This window comes from Struthio camelus, unplaced genomic scaffold, assembly GCF_040807025.1.
Source record: "Struthio camelus isolate bStrCam1 unplaced genomic scaffold, bStrCam1.hap1 HAP1_SCAFFOLD_102, whole genome shotgun sequence".
Taxonomy (NCBI): Eukaryota; Metazoa; Chordata; class Aves; order Struthioniformes; family Struthionidae; genus Struthio; species Struthio camelus.
In genome coordinates, this window is record NW_027182697.1 from 143,423 (window position 1) to 162,626 (window position 19,204).

The window sequence follows — 19,204 nt, forward strand, 5'->3', positions numbered from 1 at the left end:
GCAGGAGCCCCCCAAGACCCGGCCCGGGGCCGGCGGCACTCACTTGCTGGCGCGCACCACCTCGGCGGCGCTGTGGCTGATGGTGAGCTCGGCCAGGGGCACGCGGGGCTCCTCCACCTCGGAGGCGATGAAGGTCTCCTTGTCGCCGCTCTCCACCTTGATGAGGCGGATCTTGAGCTCCTTGGGGGGCCCCTCGGTGAAGGAGCGCAGCTTGAGCAGGTCGGCCGAGCTCATGAGGCCGGGGCCGGGGGGCGGCGCGGCGGCGGGGGCGGCGGCGGCGGCGGGGGGGGGCTCGGCCCGACCCCGGGGGCCGCCGGGCGGCTGGCGCACGCCGGGGCTCTGCAGGTCCAGGGCGGCCAGGACGGGGCGGCCGCGCTCCTTGCGGGGCGGCTTGGCGTCGCGCTGTTGCTGCTGGTGGTGGTGGTGGTGGTGGTGGTGGTGGCGGCGGCGGCCGTCGCGCCGGTGCCGCTCGCGCTCCTTGCGGCGGCTCTCGTCGCCGCCGGCGGGCGCCGGGGGGGGCCGGGGGGCGGCCGGGCGCCCCGCTTGCTCCGCCAACGTCTCGCACGCCCGGCTGATCTCTTCCAACGCCTCCGACTCCGTCCGGGGCGCCGGCGCCGGTTCCTCCGCCTCCGGCTTTGAGGTAGCGAGTTGGGACGAGCCGGGACCGGCCGGCGGCGACGACGACGACGAAGCTTCGGCGCCGTCGGCTCCCGCTTTGCCCCGGCCGCCGCGTTTCTGCCCCTCCAACATGTCGGCCAAGGATTTGAGGAGACCGGCGGCGGCGGCGGCGGCGGCTTTAGGCGCCTCCGGCCGCTCGTCCCGCTTGCCGAAGGGGTAAAGCCGAGGCGGCTCCGGCGGCTCCGGCCCCGGCGGCGCCCCGAAAGCCGCCGCCGCTTTGGGCCGGGCCAGCGGCGGGGGGCCGGGCAGCACCGGCGGCGGCACCGGGAAGGCGGCGGCGGCGTCCTGCCGCTCGTCCTCTTCCTGCCGGATGGACTCGTCCAGCATCTTCATGATGTTGGCCAAGCCGTCGGGCAGGATTTTGGAGAACTCGGGCGGCTCCTCGAACTGGTCGTCCAGGGGGGGGCCGGCGAAATCGAAGAGGCGCCGGGCGGCCCCCGGGGCGGCTCGCTCCGCCGGCGGCTCGGCGGTCTTTGGATAGGCGGCGGCGGACGGCGGCGGGGGGCTGCGGGGGGGCCGGCAGGTTCCTGAGGTTTCGGGCAGGCCGTCGGGGGGCCGGGCCTGGCGGGGGGGGGTCTCCAGCCATAAATCGGGGGGGTCCCGCCGGGGGCTGGGGGGCTCCTCGGCCGGACCTTGGCGGTGGTGGTGGTGGTGGAGGCTGCCGGCGGCGCCGGGCTCCGGGCAGCCCCCCGCCGAGGGGGGGTCGCCGCCGGCGTCCCCGAAGAGCACTCGGTCCAACGGGTCCGTCCCCCCGCCGGCCGGCCAGGCCAGGGGGGGCCGGGCAGGGAGGCCGGCGGCCGGGGGGGTCGGCCCGGGCGCTCGGCCCCCCTCCGCCGGCGGCCCCGGCGGCTCCGGAGCCGGCGTTTGGTAGCGCTCGGGGCCCTGGTTTGGGGGGGGGTGTCAGGGGGATGCCAAAATGTCCCCTTGTCCCCCAAGGGGTCCTGCTGGAGATGACCCCCCCCCCCCTACACACCAAAATCCCACGCGGGGACTTTTCGCCCTCGTTGGTTCCTGGTCACCCCCCCACACACACATTGTCCCCGGTCAGGGCACCGCGGCCGTCCCCGTCCCCTCGTCCCCACTGGCCCTGTCCCCGCTCATGGAGCTGGGGCTGTCCCCATCCCGGTCCCCATCCCCGTGTCCCCATCCCGGTCCCCATCCCGGTCCCCATCCCCGTGTCCCCATCCCGGTCCCCATCCCCGTGTCCCCATCCCGGTCCCCATCCCCGTGTCCCTGTCCCCATCCCCGTGTCCCCATCCCGGTCCCCATCCCTGTGTTCCCATCCCGGTCCCCATCCCTGTGTCCCCACCCCTGTGTCCCTGTCCCCATCCCGGTCCCCATCCCCGTGTCCCCATCCCGGTCCCCATCCCGGTCCCCATCCCTGTGTCCCCATCCCCGTGTCCCTGTCCCCATCCCGGTCCCCATCCCTGTGTCCCCATCCCCGTGTCCCCATCCCTGTGTCCCTGTCCCCATCCCGGTCCCCATCCCGGTCCCCATCCCCGTGTCCCCATCCCCGTGTCCCTGTCCCCATCCCCGTGTCCCCATCCCCGTGTCCCCATCCCTGTGTCCCTGTCCCCATCCCAGTCCCCATCCCGGTCCCCATCCCCGTGTCCCCATCCCTGTGTCCCTGTCCCCATCCCGGTCCCCATCCCCGTGTCCCCATCCCCGTGTCCCCATCCCCGTGTCCCCATCCCCGTGTCCCCATCCCAGTGTTCCTGTCCCCATCCTGGTGCCCTCATCCCACCCCATCTGTCCCCATCCCTGTCCCTGTCCCCATCCCCACCCTGGTCCCTGTCCCCATCCCTGTCCCCATCCCAGTGTTCCTGTCCCCATTCCTGTCCCCATCCCGGTGTCCTCATCCCCTTGTCCCCATCCCAACCCATCTGTCCCCGTCCCTGTCCCCACGAGGCTGGGGCTGCCTCCCCATCCCCTTGTCCCCCCCATCCCCTTGTCCCCCCAGTCCTCTGTTCCCCTGACCCCGTCCCCCGTGTCCCCCAATTCCCTTGTCCCCACGACCCCCACCCCCCTCCCCGTGTCCCCCCGTCCCTGTGTCCCCATGACCCCATCCCCGTGTCCCCCCATCCCCGTGTCCCCCGTCCCCACAACCCCCATCCCCGTGTCCCCCGTCCCCATGTCCCCACGACCCCCATCCCCGTGTCCCCCCGTCCCCGTGTCCCCCCGTCCCCATGTCCCCCCGTCCCCATGCCCCCACGACCCCCATCCCTGTGTCCCCCCATCCCTGTGTCCCCCCGTCCCCATGCCCCCACGACCCCCATCCCTGTGTCCCCCCATCCCTGTGTCCCCCCATCCCCGTGTTCCCCAATCCCCCCGTCCCCACGACCCCCATCCCCATTTCCCCCATCCCCGTGTCCCCCCGTCCTCGTGTCCCCCCGTCCCCGTGTCCCCACGACCCCCATCCCCGTGTCCCCCCGTCACTGTGTCCCCCGTCCCCGTGTCCCCACGACCCCCATCCCCGTGTCCCCACATTCCCATGTCCCCCCGTCCCCATGTCCCCCCGTCCCCATGTCCCCATGACCCCCATCCCCCTGTCCCCCCGTCCCCATGCCCCCACGACCCCCATCCCTGTGTCCCCCCATCCCTGTGTCCCCCCATCCCCGTGTTCCCCAATCCCCCCGTCCCCACGACCCCCATCCCCATTTCCCCCATCCCCGTGTCCCCCCGTCCTCGTGTCCCCCCGTCCCCGTGTCCCCACGACCCCCATCCCCGTGTCCCCCCGTCACTGTGTCCCCCGTCCCCGTGTCCCCACGACCCCCATCCCCGTGTCCCCACATTCCCATGTCCCCCCGTCCCCATGTCCCCCCGTCCCCATGTCCCCATGACCCCCATCCCCCTGTCCCCCCGTCCCCATGCCCCCACGACCCCCATCCCTGTGTCCCCCCATCCCCGTGTCCCCCCATCCCCCCGTCCCCACGACCCCCCGTCCCCACGACCCCCCGTCCCCGTGTCCCCCCCGTCCCCATGTCCCCACGACCCCCATCCCCGTGTCCCCCCCGTCCCCGCCGCGTTCCCCCCCCGCCCCCACTCACGAGGCCGGGGCTGGGCCCCCCCCGGGGGAGGGTGCTGGTGCCGGGGGTGCCGGGGGGCGGGCGGGGGGCGTAAGGCACGCAGGCGATGGGTGCTGGTGAGGCGCTGGGGGTGGCGCGCGCCCGGCGAGCTCTGCTCTCCCTAAGGTCACTTCCGAGGGGGCCGGGGGGCGCCGGGGGGCCGGGGGGCGCCGGGGGCGGCCGGGGGGCGCCGGGGGCCGCGGCCGGTGGGCGCTGGGGGGGCGGCTGCGACCCGTAGGCGGGCGCCGGGTAGGGGAACGGGGGGGCCGCCAGGCCGCGCTGCTCCTGCCCGGGGACCCCCCCCACACACACACCCCGGCGTCAGCCTCGCTCGGGGGGGTGGGGGGGGACACGGGGATGGGGGGACGGGGGGATGTGGGGGCACCCAGGGATGCGGGGACAGCCGGGGACGGGGGGATGTGGGGGCACCCGGGGACGTGGGGGCACATGGGGACACCCGGGGGCACCTGGGGACATCTGGGGACGTGGGGGTGCATGGGGACGTGGGGGCACCTGGGGACGTGGGGATGTGGGGGCACCGGGGGACGTGGGGGCACATGGGGACACCCGGGGGCACCTGGGGACATCTGGGGACGTGGGGACACCCGGGGACGTGGGGACACCCGAGGACATCCGAGGACGTGGGGGCACCCGGGGACGTGGAGATGTGGGGACACCTGGGGACGTGGGGGTGCATGGGGACATGGGGACGTGGGGGCACCCGGGGACGTGGGGGCACATGGGGACACCCGGGGGCACCTGGGGACGTGGGGATGTGGGGACATCTGGGGACGTGGGGACACCCGGGGACGTGGGGACACCCGGGGACGTGGAGATGTGGGGACACCTGGGAACGTGGGGGTGCATGGGGACATGGGGACATGGGGGCACCCGGGGATGTGGGGACAGCCGGGGACGTGGGGGCACCCAGGGACGTGGGGGCACATGGGGACACCCGGGGGCACCTGGGGACGTGGGGACACCCGGGGACGTGGGGACACCCGGGGGCGTGGGGATGCGGGGACACCCGGGGACGTGGAGATGTGGGGACACCTGGGGACGTGGGGGTGCATGGGGACGTGGGGACGTGGGGGTGCATGGGGATGTGGGGACAGCCGGGGATGTGGGGGCACCTGGGGACACCCGGGGGCACCTGGGGACATGGGGATGTGGGGACAGCTGGGGGCACCCGGGGACATGGGGATGCAGGGACATCCGAGGACGTGGGGGCACCCGTGGATGTGGGGACACCTGGGGGCACCCGGGGACGTGGGGGCACCTGGGGACACCCAGGGACGTGGGGACACCTGGGGACAGAGGGATGTGGGGACACCCAGGGACGTGGGGACATTTGGGGGGCACGCGGGGACATGGGGCACCTGGGGATGTGAGGACACCCGGGGACATGGGGACGTGGGGGCACCCAGAGACACGCGGGGCACCCAGGGACATCCAGGGATATGGGGACACAGGGACACAGGGACATCCGGGGACACCTGGGGATGCGGGGACACGGGGACACGCAAGGACACCAGCATCAGCCCCGCGGGTGGGAACACGCAAGGACACAGACACACCGGGGGACACGTGGGGACACACGGGGACATGGGACATACGGGGACACCTGGGGATGCGGGGACACGGGACATGTGGGGACACTGGCATCAGCCCCACAGGGACACGAGGACAGTCGGGGACAGGAGGATGGTCGGGGACACGGGGACAGTCGGGGACAGGGGTACACGAGGACGGTCGGGGACACGGGGACACCGGCGTCAGCCCCACAGGGACACGAGGACAGTCGGGGACACGGGGACATGAGGACAGCCGGGAAGATGGGGGCACCAGTGTCAACTGTGCATGGGGACACGAGGACAGTCGGGGACAGTCGGGGACACGAGGACAGCCGCGGACATGGGGACACCGGTGTCAGCCCCACAGGGACACGAGGACAGTTGGGGACAGGGGTACACGAGGACGGTCGGGGACAGGGGTACACGAGGACGGTCGGGGACATGAGGACGGTCGGGGACGGGGACAGTCAGGGACAGGTACACGAGGACGGTCGGGGACATGAGGACAGTCGGGGACAGGGGGACACGAGGACAGTCGGGGACAGGGGGACACCGGCATCAGCCCCACAGGGACATGAGGACAGTTAGGGACAGGGGTACACCAGGACAGCCACGGACACAGGGACGTGAGGACAGTCAGGGACACGAGGACAGTCGGGGACAGGGGTACATGAGAACAGTCGGGTACATGAGGACAGTCGGAGACACAGGGACACGAGGACAGTTGGGAACATGAGGACAGTCGGGGACACAAGGACACCGGCGTCAGCCCCACAGGGACACGAGGACAGTCGGGGACAGGGGGACACCGGCGTCAGCCCCACAGGGACATGAGGACAGTCGGGGACATGAGGACAGTTGGGGACAGGGGTACACGAGGGCAGTCGGGGACATGAGGACAGTCGGGGACAGGGGTACATGAGGACAGTCGGGGACATGAGGACGGTCGGGGACAGGTACACGAGGACAGTCGGGGACGTGAGCACAGTCGGGGACAGGGGGACACGAGGGCAGTCGGGGACATGAGGACAGTCGGGGACGGGGACATGAGGACAGTCGGGGACATGAGGACAGTCGGGGACAGGGGTACACGAGGACGGTCGGGGACAGGTACACGAGGACAGTCGGAGACGTGAGCACAGTCGGGGACAGGGGGACACGAGGGCAGTCGGGGACATGAGGACAGTCGGGGACGGGGACATGAGGACAGTCGGGGACATGAGGACAGTCGGAGACGGGAACACGAGGACGGTCGGGGACATGAGGACGGTCGGGGACAGGTACACGAGGACAGTCGGGGACATGAGCACAGTCGGGGACAGGGGGACACGAGGACGGTCGGGGACACGAGGACAGTCGCGGACGGGGACATGAGGACAGTCGGGGACATGAGGACAGTCGGGGACAGGGGGACACGAGGGCAGTCGGGGACAGGGGGACACTGGCGTCAGCCCCACAGGGACACGAGGACGGTCGGGGACATGAGGACGGTCGGGGACAGGTACACGAGGACAGTCGGGGACATGAGCACAGTCGGGGACAGGGGGACACGAGGACGGTCGGGGACACGAGGACAGTCGCGGACGGGGACATGAGGACAGTCGGGGACATGAGGACAGTCGGGGACAGGGGGACACGAGGGCAGTCGGGGACAGGGGGACACTGGCGTCAGCCCCACAGGGACACGAGGACGGTCGGGGACATGAGGACAGTCGGAGACAGGGGGACATGAAGACAGTGGGGGACATGAGAACAGTCGGGAACACGAGGACAGTCGGGAACACGGGGACACCGGCGTCAGCAGCGGGGGGGGGTGACAGGCGGGGCCGGGTGACGGGCCGACAGGCGGGGGCCGTACCTGTCTGTCGGGGGGGGCGCCGTTGCGGCGCTCGGGCGGCCAGGGGTCCCCGTGGGCGGCGCTCCAGAGCCCCGGCTTGGGCAGGCCGTAGGGGGGGGGGCCCGGCGGCTGCTGCCCCCCGGCGCCCGGCCCCCCCTGCCCGCAGCGGCGCCGTCAGGGGACCGCCCCCCCCCCCCACCCCGGACCCCTTTCCACCCTCCCCGGTTTGGGTGCCCCCCCCCTCCCCACGTCCCCTGTCCCCGTTTTGTGCCCCCCCCAGCCCCGTTATTGCCCCCCCCAGACCTGTTATCGCCCCCCCCCAGAGCCGTTATCGCCCCCCCAGACCCGTTATGGGCCCCCTACCCCTTGTCACCCCCCTGCCCCGTTATCGCCCCCCTGCCCCATTATCACCCCCCCCAGCCCCATTTGGTGCCCCCCCAGTCCCATTATCGCCCCCCCAGCCCCCTCCTCGCCCCCCCCAGCCCCATTTGGTGCCCCCCCAGTCCCATTATCGCCCCCCCAGCCCCCTTCTCACCCCCCCAGCCCCATTTGGTGCCCCCCCAGCCCTGTTATCACCCCCCTTGGCCCCCTCCTCACCCCCCCCAGCCCCATTTGGTGCCCCCCCAGTCCCATTATCGCCCCCCCAGCCCCCTTCTCACCCCCCCCAGCCCCATTTGGTGCCCCCCCAGCCCTGTTATCACCCCCCTTGGCCCCCTCCTCACCCCCCCCAGCCCCATTTGGTGCCCCCCCAGCCCCGTTATCACCCCCCTGGCCCCCTGCTCACCCCCCCCAGCCCCATTTGGTGCCCCCCCAGCCCTGTTATCACCCCCCTTGGCCCCCTGCTCACCCCCCCAGCCCCATTTGGTGCCCCCCCAGTCCCATTATCGCCCCCCTTTGGCCCCCTCCTCACCCCCCCAGCCCCATTTGGTGCCCCCCCAGCCCCGTTATCACCCCCCCCAGCTCCATTCGGCGCCCCCCAGCCCCATTCGGCGCCCCCTCCAGCCCCATCCTCACCCCCCCGGCCCCCTCCTCGCCCCCCCCCCCGGCCCCGTTCGGCGCCCCCCCCGCACCTGCTCGGGGCTGCCGCTCCTCCTGCGCTTGCCGGGGCTGGGCAGGTCGTCGGGGGGGGGCGCGGGGGGGTGGGCGGGGGGCGCGGGCTGCCCGGCCGGCGGCTCGGGGGGGGCGGCCGGGCGCTTCAGCTGGGCGCCCCGCTTGGCCGAGAAGTTCCTCTTCTGCGGCGTTTCGGGGGGGTCACGGTCTCGTCCCCCTTCCCCAGCGTCCCCAGTCCCCGTTCCCAGGGCCCCCCAGTGTCCCCCATGCCCCCTTCCCCAGCGTCCCCAGTCCCCGTTCCCAGTGCCCCCCAGTGTCCCCCGTGACCCCTTCCCCAGCGTCCCCAGTCCCCGTTCCCAGTGCCCCCCAGTGTCCCCCGTGACCCCTTCCCCAGCGTCCCCCAGCGTCCCCAGTCCCCATTCCCAGTGCCCCCCAGTGTCCCCCATGCCCCCTTCCCCAGCGTCCCCCAGCGTCCCCAGTCCCCATTCCCAGTGCCCCCCAGTGTCCCCCATGCCCCCTTCTCCAGCGTCCCCAGTCCCCGTTCCCAGTGCCCCCCAGTGTCCCCCATGCCCCCTTCCCCAGCGTCCCCCAGCATCCCCAGTCCCCGTTCCCAGTGCCCACCAGTGTCCCCCATGACCCCTTCCCCAGTGCCCCCCAGTGGCCCCCGTGACCCCTTCCCCAGCGTCCCCCAGCGTCCCCAGTCCCTGTTCCCAGTGCCCCCCAGTGGCCCCTGTGACCCCTTCCCCAGTGTCCCCCAGCGTCCCCAGTCTCCATTCCCAGTGCCCCCCTAGTGTCCCCCATGCCCCCTTCCCCAGCGTCCCCCAGCATCCCCAGTCCCCATTCCCAGTGCCCCCCAGTGTCCCCAATTCCCCCTTCCCCAGAGTCCCCCAGCGTCCCCAGTCCCCGTTCCCAGTGCTCCCCAGTGTACCCCGTAACCCCTTCCCCAGTGCCCCCCAGTGTCCCCAGTCCCTGTTCCCAGTGCCCCCAGCATCTCCCATGTCCCCCACAGTGTCCCCAGTCCCTGTTTCCAGTGCCCCCAGCACCCCATACCCCCTCCCCAGCACCCCGTGCCCACCCTGCACCCCCATACCCCCTCCCCAGTGCCCCATACCCCCTCCCCAGCGCCCCATGCCCCCCCTGCACCCCATATCCCCTCCCCAGTGCCCCCAGCACCCCGTACCCCCTCCCCAGTGCCCCATACCCCCTCCCCAGCGCCCCATGCCCCCCCTGCACCCCATATCCCCTCCCCAGTGCCCCCAGCACCCCGTACCCCCTCCCCAGTGCCCCATACCCCCTCCCCAGCGCCCCATGCCCCCCCCGCACCCCATACCCCCTCCCCAGTGCCCCCAGCGCCCCATACCCCCTCCCCAGCACCCCATACCCCCTCCCCAGTGCCCCCAGTGCCCCGTACCCCCTCCCCAGCACCCCATACCCCCTCCCCAGTGCCCCCAGTGCCCCGTACCCCCTCCCCAGCACCCCGTGCCCACCCTGCACCCCATACCCCCTCCCCAGTGCCCCATGCCCCCCCCTGCACCCCATACTCCCTCCCCAGTGCCCCCAGCACCCCGTACCCCCTCCCCAGCACCCCGTGCCCACCCTGCACCCCATATCCCCTCCCCAGTGCCCCCAGCACCCCATACCCCCTCCCCAGCGCCCCGTACCCCCTCCCCAGTGCCCCCAGCGCCCCGTACCCCCTCCCCAGCACCCCGTGCCCACCCTGCACCCCCCGTGCCCCCTCCCCAGTGCCCCCAGCGCCCCGTACCCCCTCCCCAGCGCCCCGCGCCCCCCCCCCCGGCTCACCTCGAGGTGCAGCAGGTTCCACACTTGCTGCAGGGGGGGCAGCGTCCTGGCCCGGGGGTGCGCCGGGCCCGAGTGGAAGCTCCAGAGCTGGGCCTGCGGGGGGGGGGGGGGGGTGAGGGGACGGGGACGGGGACAGCGCCCCCGGGCTGGCCGCCTCCCCCTCCCCAGACCCCTCCGCCTCCCCCTGCCCCTGACCGCACCCCCCCGTGTCCCCATGTCCCTGGTGTCCCCTCCGCGTCCCCCCGTCCCCATGTCCCCTGTGCCCGTGTCCCCTCCGTGTCCCCCGTCCCCATGTCCCCTACCCCCGTGTCCCTCCGTGTCCCCCGTCCCCGTGTCCCCTACCCCCGTGTCCCTCCGCGTCCCTCCGTCCCCGTGTCCCCTACCCCCGTGTCCCTCCGTGTCCCCCGTCCCCGTGTCCCCTATCCCCGTGTCCCTCCGTGTCCCCCCGTCCCCGTGTCCCCTACCCCCGTGTCCCTCCGCGTCCCTCCGTCCCCGTGTCCCCTACCCCCGTGTCCCTCCGTGTCCCCCGTCCCCGTGTCCCCTATCCCCGTGTCCCTCCGTGTCCCCCGTCCCCCTGTCCCCTGCGCCCTCACGTCCCCGGTGCCCCCCCGTCCCCTGGTGTCCCCCCGTCCCCGGCGTTCCCACGTCCCTGGTGTCCCCCCGTCCCCTGCACCCCCACGTCCCCAGCGTCCCCACATCCCCGGCGCCCCCCCATCCCCACATCCCCGGTGTCCCCCCGTCCCCTGCGCCCCCACGTCCCCGGTGCCCCCCCGTCCCCTGGTGTCCCCACGTCCCTGGTGTCCCCCCGTCCCTGGCGTCCCCCCGTCCCCGGCGTCCCCCCGTCCCCTGGTGTCCCCCTGTCCCCAGCGTCCCCCCGTCCCCGGCGTCCCCCCGTCCCCTGGTGTCCCCCTGTCCCCAGCGTCCCCAGTGTCCCCCTGTCCCCGGCGTCCCCACATCCCTGGTGTCCCCCTGTCCCCTGCGCCCCCCCGTCCCCTGGTGTCCCCCTGTCCCCTGGGTCCCCACGTCCCCTGGGTCCCCACGTCCCCTGGTGTCCCCCCGTCCCCTGGGTCCCCACATCCCCTGCGTCCCCCCCGTCCCCTGTGCCCCCCCGTTGCTGGTGTCCCCATGTCCCCTGCGCCCCCACGTCCCCGGTGCCCCCCCGTCCCCTGGTGTCCCCACATCCCCTGCGCCCCCACATCCCCTGGTGTCCCCCCGTCCCCAGCGCCCCCCCATCCCCCCGTCCCCTGGTGTCCCCCCATCCCCGGTGTCCCCACGTCCCCGGCGCCCCCACGTCCCCCGGTGTCCCCCCGTCCCCGGCGCCCCCCCGTCCCCTGCACCCCCACGTCCCCCGGTGTCCCCACGTCCCCTGCGCCCCCCCGTCCCCGGCGCCCCCCCGTCCCCGGCGCCCCCCCGTCGCTGGTGTCCCCCCGTCCCCGGCGCCCCCCCGTCCCCACATCCCCGGCGCCCCCCCGTCCCCCGGCGCCCCCCCCGCCCCACCTGCTGCAGGCGGCCGATGCGGGCGCCGACGTCGCCGGAGGGGCCGCGCTCGCGGGGGGGGCAGCGGGCGGCGCAGCGGTAGCAGCGCAGCGCCTCCTCCGCGTCCTCCTCGGACTCGTAGATGCGGCCCAGCTGCTCCCAGAGCTGCGGCTGGGCCGGGTCGCGCAGCAGCGCCTGCACGCACCCCTCGATCGACTCCAGCTTGCCGGGGGGGGGCCGCGGCGCCACCCTGCGCGGGGAAACCGGACCCCGGGGGGGGGGGGGTCAGCTCGGGCTCCCCCCCTCCCCTCCCAACCCCAACCCCGCCGCCGGGACCCCCGGACGCCGGGGCCCCCGGACGGGCGAGCGCTTACCCCGCGGGGAAGTAGGGCTTGCCGGCGTGGGCGCCATTACCGCTGTGGGGGGGCGCCAGGTGGGGGGGCAGCGGGGCCTGGCCGATGCTGGAGGAGCACCTGGAGGTGGTGGTGGTGGGGGGGGGTTAGAGATCTGGGCCCCCCCCCAACCTGCTGGGGGGATGGGTATGGGGTGGGGGGGGGTTCGGGGGGAGTCTAGGGGGTGCTATGGGGGGTGGGGGGGCACCCAGGGGGATCTATGGGGGGACCCAGAGGTGTGGGGGGGGCACCCAGGAGGATCTATGGGGGGACCCAGAGGTGTGGGGGGGGCACCCAGGGGTGGGGGGGCACCCAGGGGGATCTATGGGGGGACCCAGAGGTGGGGGGGGCACCCAGGGGGATCTATGGGGGGACTCAGAGGTGGGGGGGGGCACCCAGGGGGATCTATGGGGCGCCCAGGGGTGGGGGGGGCGCCCAGGGGAATCTATGGGGCACCCAGGGGTGGGGGGGGCGCCCAGGGGAATCTATGGGGGGACCCAGAGATGTGGGGGGGGCACCCAGGGGGAACTATGGGGTGTGGGGGGGGTACCCAAGAGGACCTATGGGGGGACCCAGAGGTGGGGGGGGCACCCAGAGGGATCTATGGGGCGCCCAGGGGTGGGGGGGGGCACCCAGGGGGAACTATGGGGGGACCCAGAGATGTGGGGGGGGGCACCCAGGGGGATCTATGGGGTGTGGGGGGGCGCCCAAGAGGACCTATGGGGGGACCCAGAGGTGGGGGGGGCACCCAGAGGGATCTATGGGGTGCCCAGGGGTATATGGGAGCACCCAAGGGGATCTATGGGGCACCCTGAGATGTGAGGGGCACCCAGGGGGGCTCTGGGGGGTGCCCAGGGGTGTGGGGGGCTCTACGGGGTGCCCAGGGGTGTGGGGGGTGCCCAGGGTGCCATGGGGGGATCTAGGGGGTGCCATGGGGTGTGCACGGTGCCCAGGGGTGCCGTGGGGAGGTCTATGGGGTGCCCAGGAGTGTGGGGGGGGGCTCTTGGGGTGCCCCGAGGGCTGGGGGGGGGCTCCTGGGGGCGCCGTGGGGCAGAGCCTACCTGTTCCCGGGCAGCCATGGGCGGGGGGGGCAGGCGGCCCAGGCCCCGCTGCAGCCCAGGCTCCCCACGGCGAAGGGGTCCCGTCCGGCCCGGCCCCCCAGCTGCTCCACGGCGCGATGCATCCAGCCTGCCCCACGGCGCGTCAGCGGGGCCCCGGGGCCGCCCTGCCCCGCGGCTGCCCCCCAGCCTGCCCCGCGGACCCCCTGCCCCATAGACCCCCTCCCAGCCCCACGGACCCCCTGCCCCACAGATCCCCCCCCAGCCCCACCGATCCCCCCACAGCCTGCCCTACAGCTGCCCTGCCCCACGGCTGCCCCCCAGCCTGCCCCGCGGACCCCCTGCCCCACAGCTGCCCTGCCCCACGGCTCCCCCCCAGCCTGCCCCGCGGACCCCCTGCCCCACAGATCCCCTCCAGCCCCCTTGCCCCATAGACTCCCAGCCTCCCAGATCCCCCCCCAGCCTGCCCCACGGACCCCCAGCCCCACAGATCCCCCCCAGCCCCCTTGCCCCACGGACTCCCAGCCCCCCAGATCCCCCCCCAGCCTGCCCCATGGACCCCCAGCCCCACGGATCCCCCCCAGCCCCTCTGCTCCATGGACTCCCAGCCCCCCAGATCCCCCCCCAGCCCCCCTGCCCCACAGAGCCCCTGCCCCATCCATCCCCCCCAGCCTGCCCCACGGAGCCCCTGCCCCCCGGCACTCACCACTTCTGCGGCGCTGGAGGCCTCTGTGCCCCCGCCGGGCCCCCCCCCGGGCGGCGAGTTGGGGGCAGCCCCCGCGGCGGCGCTGGGCGCGGGTGCCGGGCACCTGGGGGGGGGCAATGGGGCGGGGGGGTCACGGGGGGGCGCTGGGGGCCGGACACCTTTGGGGGGGGGCAATGGGGCAGGGGGGTTATGGGGGGGCGCTGGGGGCCGGGCACCTGGGGGGGGCAATGGGGCGGGAGGGTCACGGGGGGGCGCTGGGGGCCGGACACCTTTGGGGGGGGCAATGGGGCAGAGGGGTTATGGGGGGGCGCTGGGGGCCGGACGCCTTTGGGGGGGGCAATGGGGCAGGGAGGTTATGGGGGGGGCACTGGGGGCCGGGCGCCTTTGGGGGGGGGCAATGGGGCAGGGAGGTTATGGGGGGGGTGCTGGGGGCCGGGCGCCTTTGGGGGGGGGGGCAATGGGGCAGGGAGGTTATGGGGGGGGCACTGGGGGCCGGACACCTTTAGGGGGGGCAATGGGGCAGGGAGGTTATGGGGGGGCGCTGGGGGCCGGGCGCCTTTGGGGGGGGGCAATGGGGTGGGGGGGTCACGGGGGGGCGCTGGGGGCCGGGCGCCTTTGGGGGGGGGCAATGGGGCAGGGGGTGTCACGGGGGGGTGCTGGGGGCTGGACACCTTTGGGGGGGCAATGGGGTGGGGGGGTCACGGGGGGGTGCTGGGGGCCGGGCGCCTGGGGCTCAGGGGGCAGCTGCGGGAGTTGGGGGGGCAGCCGGGGGGGTTGGGGGGCAGATGGGGAGCAGCTGGGGGGCTCAGGGGGCAGCCAGAGAGATTGGGGGGGCAGTTGGAGGACTCAGGGGGAGCTAGGGGGCTCAAGGGAGCAGCTGGGGGGCAGTTGGGGGGCTCAGGGGGCAGTTGGGGGGTGTTTGGGGGCAGCCGGGGGGTGTTTGGGGGGCAGTTGGGGGGCTCAGGGGGCAGCCGGGGGGGTGTTTGGGGGCAGCTGGGGGGCTCAGGGGGCAGCCGGGGGGTGTTTGGGGGGTAGTTGGGGGGCTCGGGGGGCAGCCGGGGGGGTGTTTGGGGGGCAGTTGGGGGGCTCAGGGGGCAGCCGGGGGGTGTTTGGGGGGCAGTTGGGGGGCTCGGGGGGCAGCCAGGGGGGTGTTTGGGGGCAACTGGGGGGCTCAGGGGGCAGCCGGGGGGTGTTTGGGGGCAGCTGGGGGGCTCGGGGGGCAGCCGGGGGGTGTTTGGGGGGTAGTTGGGGGGCTCGGGGGGCAGCCAGGGGGGTGTTTGGGGGGCAGTTGGGGGGCTCGGGGGGCAGCCGGGGGGGTGTTTGGGGGCAGTTGGGGGGCTCAGGGGGCAGCCGGGGGGTGTTTGGGGGGCAGCCAGGGGGGTGTTTGGGGGCAGCTGGGGGGCTCAGGGGGCAGCCGGGGGGTGTTTGGGGGGCAGCTGGGGGGCTCAGGGGGCAGCCGGGGGGTGTTTGGGGGCAGCTGGGGGGCTCAGGGGGCAGCCGGGGGGTGTTTGGGGGGCAGCCGGGGGGTGTTTGGGGGCAGCCGGGGGGGTGTTTGGGGGGCAGCTGGGGGGCTCAGGGGGCAGCCGGGGGGTGTTTGGGGGGCAGCTGGGGGGCTCAGGGGGCAGCCGGGGGGTGTTTGGGGGCAGCTGGGGGGGTGTTTGGGGGGCAGCCGGGGGGCTCGCAGTGTGGGGCAGTGCGGGGAGGGGCAGCATGAACCCCATAGGGCAGGAAGAAGTGGGGCAGGTGGGCCGGGGGGGCGGGGTTCTGGGCAAGGGGCGGGGCCTGTGCTGCCAACACCCCCGCATAAGCCCCTCCCCCTCGGGCCAGGCCCCGCCCCCTCACCTATCCCGCGACGCTCTCCAGGAATCCGGCCAATCACGCGGCGCCCCTCGCCTGGCGGCCAATCATCTTTCCCGTCCGTCTTCGAGCACAGCCTGCCGGGGACCAATGGGAACGAGAGGCTCAGGCTGGGGCCGGCCAATGAGGGGAGGGGGGCGGAGACACGTTGGGGGCGGGGCAGGGACGGGGGGGGGTCCCTCGCACACGCGTGTGACACGCCAGCCCCCGCATGCACCGGGGGGGTCCCTTGCACACGCGTGTGACACGCCAGCCCCCACGTGCACCTGGGGGGGTCCCTCGCACACGCGTGTGACACGCCAGCCCCCACGTGCACCTGGGGGGGGTCCCTCGCACACGCGTGTGACACGCCGGCCCCCGCATGCACCTGGGGGGGGGGTCCCTCGCACACGCGTGTAACACGCCAAGCCCCGTGTGCAGCGAGGGACCCCCTCGCACACACGCGTGTGCGTCACACACCAGCCCCTCCCAGCGCGCAGCCGGGGGGAGCCCCCCGCACACGCGTGTGCGTCACACGCCGGGCCCTCCCCGCGTGCGGCCGGGACCGACACGGCCGCCCCCGCAGGGGGAATTTCGGGGCCGGTCCGTGACACGTGTGCGAGGGGGAAGGAAGCGTGTGTGGGGGGGGGGAAGGAAGCGTGTGTGTGGGGGGGAAGGAAGCGCGTGGGGGGGGGGACAGGCTGCGTGCACACGGCTGCGGACGCCTCCCAGCACACGCGTGTGCGCGCACGCTCACGCGCTCCCGGCCGTGCCCGCGCACACGCGTGTGCCGGCGGGGCTGGGACGGGCCAGGGCGGGAACAGCCGGACACGCAGCACACGCGTACGGACGCACAGGGGTGCGCCCGCACAGGCGGACACACCTGCGCACAGGCGGACGCGCACAGGCGGAGGGGAACCCCCCCGCCCCGCCCCGGTGAGTGGGAAGGCGGTGGTTTGCCGGGACAGGGGCGGGGACACACGTGACACACGCGTGTGCCGCCCGCCCCACGCGTGACGTCGCCTGGCAACGGGGCCGCGGCGACACGCGGAACGCACGCTAAGAGCCCCCCCCGCCACGCGCCGCTAAGGACACGCGTGACATCCCACACGCCCCCGCCCCGCCCGGCGTCACCCGCCAGCACGACCCCCCACCAAGTCGCGGTGACAAAGCGACGCGCGGCTGTTGTCACCCCCACAGCGAGACCCCGCTCCCCGTCGCGCCTCGCTGTGACACGCGTGCGACACGCCACGGCGCAGCGGGACGGGCCTACCGCCGGCGCGCGGGGTAGCTGACGGGTGTTGGCAGCCGGCGACACCCGCGCGCCGGGAACGGTGACGGGAGCCACACGCCTGGCGGGGGGTGCGGGGACACGCAACGTCACGGGGACGCAACAACCGGGGGTGGGGGGGGGGAAGGACCGTGGCACAACCTGACACGCGAACACGCGTGTCTCCAGCACACGTGACGTCCCGTGTAACTCCCCCTCCCCCCGCCGCCGCGGGCGCCGTTCCCACACCCCGAAACTCCCCCCCCGCTGCCCCCGCCAACACGCACACGCAAACACACGGGTTTTCCTGCCCGGAGGCGGCCGGGAAGCGGCGGTGACTCACCCGCCGGGGGGAACAGGCGGCCGGCGAACGCGTGTGCCGGGCGCCCCTTCCCACGCGACACGCGTGCTCCGGGTCACGCGTGTGCCGACCCCCTAGTGACACGTGTGTACGTGGGTTTGGGGCACGGGGACACGCGTTTACGGGGGGGGGTCTCACACGCACACCGGGGGGGGTCTCACGCGGACGCACACGCGTGGCGGGGGGTCTTACACGCGGACGCACAGGCAAACGCACGCCTGTGCGCGCCGGGGACACCCGGCCGCCCCCCCACCGGCCCCCCCCACCGGCGCGGCGTCACCGCCCGGCGAGGCAAGAGCAATCGCACACCCAGCGCTCGCACACCGGCACCGGCAACAGCCGGCTGGCCCGCACCGCCGGCCCGCAGCCGCCCGGAAGCACAACAGGGGCCGCGCGCGGGGGCAGGCGGTCAACCGAACGCGATCACAACCTAACCCCCCCCCTCCAAACACACCGGCACACGCGGCACCTCTACGCACAACCGCGGACAACAGCCGCACGCACAGCCCGACACGTGACCCCGCAACGGCACGCGCTGACCCACAACAGCTCGCACAATCGCCCTCACGCACGCCGGCTCTCCCCCTCCCCCCCTTCCCCGGGCAACCGCGACAGCCGGACGCACACCCGCACGCGTCACCCGCACACCGCCGCGCAGTGCGCTCCCCCCCCCCAAAACCCCGGACGCACAACTCGCTCCTCCCCGTTCCCGGGCTGGCGGCGTCCGAGCGACGGCGGCGTCCGAGCGACGGCGGCGTCCGGGTGACACGGGGGGCCTCACCTGGGTGGTGCGACAGGCGGCGGCGAGCGCGGGGTGCCGGGTACCGCGTGCGGCCCGGCCGCGGCTGGCGCTGCCGGTGCCTCCGCCCCCGGGGTCCCCGCGCCGGCTGACGGGGCCGCCGGGTGACACGAGGGTGAGTCACCGCCGCGGCCGCCCCGCGTGGGTCACCCCCCGCCGGCCGGGAGACGCTGACGTCAGTCGGGCAGGCGGTGGCGCCGCTCGGCACCGCCCCGGTGGGAATCCCGGACACGGCCCACGGTGCCGGGGGGGGGACACGGCCCACGGGGGACATGGTGCATGGGGACACGGCCCACGGGGGGGACACGGTACACGGAGCGGGGGGGACACGGTACATGGGGGACACGGTACACGGAGCGGGGGGGACACAGCACACGGCCCACGGGGGGGGGACACGGTCCACGGGGGACATGGTGCATGGGGACACGGCCCACGGAGCGGGGGGGACACGGCACACATGGGGGGACACGGCGTGGGGGGGACATGGTGCATGGGGACACGGAGCAGGGGGGACATGGTACATGGGGGACACGGTACACGGAGCGGGGGGGACACAGCACATGGCCCACGGGGGGGGACACGGCCCACGGGGGACATGGTGCATGGGGACACAGAGCGGGGGGGGGGGACACGGCCCACGGGGGGGGGGGACACGGTCCACGGGGGACATGGTACATGGAGACACGGAGCGGGGGGGGGACACGGTCCACGGGGGACATGGTACATGGAGACAGCACACGGAGCGGGGGGGACACAGCACACATAGGGGAACACGGCGCGGGGGGGACATGGCACACGAGGGGACACGGGGGACATGGAGTGGAGGGGACATGACACACGAGGGGACACGGCCCACGGGGGACACGGCCCACGGGGGGGGGGGAACACGACACATGGAGACACGGGGGACACGGAGTGGGGGGACACGGCACATGGAGCAGGGAGGACACGGCCCACGGGGGGGGGACGTGGGGGGACACGGCACATGGGGACACGGAGTGGGGGGGACACGGCACGGGGGGGGACACAGGGGACACGGCCCACGGACCGGGGGGGACATGGCACGGCGGGGGGACACGGGGGACACGGCACACGGAGTGGGGAGGACACGGGAGAGCACGCCAACATGCCAGGCCACGGGCACACGCGAGGACACCGGCACCGGGAGGACACGCGGGGTCACGGGAGGACACGGGGACACGGGAGGACACGCAGACACACGGACATGTCGGGGGCTCAGACACGCGGGGTCACGTGAGGACACGGGGACAAGGGGACACACGGACACGTCGGGGGCTCAGA

General features: G+C 74.4%; 1 protein-coding gene across 1 annotated transcript in view; it reads right to left on the bottom strand.

Annotated features, from left to right (window-relative positions):
* KDM6B (lysine demethylase 6B) overlaps nucleotides 1-17,991 on the bottom strand; it is a 34,840-nt gene extending 16,849 nt beyond the window's left edge. The window contains exons 1-11 of the mRNA XM_068929370.1: nucleotides 17,885-17,991; nucleotides 15,479-15,570; nucleotides 13,637-13,739; nucleotides 12,934-13,060; nucleotides 11,855-11,953; nucleotides 11,502-11,730; nucleotides 10,005-10,097; nucleotides 8,225-8,386; nucleotides 7,176-7,310; nucleotides 3,726-4,028; nucleotides 44-1,560 (exon numbers count right to left, since the gene is read on the bottom strand). Of these exons, the coding sequence (XP_068785471.1) occupies nucleotides 44-1,560; nucleotides 3,726-4,028; nucleotides 7,176-7,310; nucleotides 8,225-8,386; nucleotides 10,005-10,097; nucleotides 11,502-11,730; nucleotides 11,855-11,953; nucleotides 12,934-13,055 (2,660 nt within the window). The 5' untranslated portion in view covers nucleotides 13,056-13,060; nucleotides 13,637-13,739; nucleotides 15,479-15,570; nucleotides 17,885-17,991. The remainder of the gene's footprint in view (nucleotides 1-43; nucleotides 1,561-3,725; nucleotides 4,029-7,175; nucleotides 7,311-8,224; nucleotides 8,387-10,004; nucleotides 10,098-11,501; nucleotides 11,731-11,854; nucleotides 11,954-12,933; nucleotides 13,061-13,636; nucleotides 13,740-15,478; nucleotides 15,571-17,884) is intronic.
* Nucleotides 17,992-19,204: the final 1,213 nt, after the last annotated feature.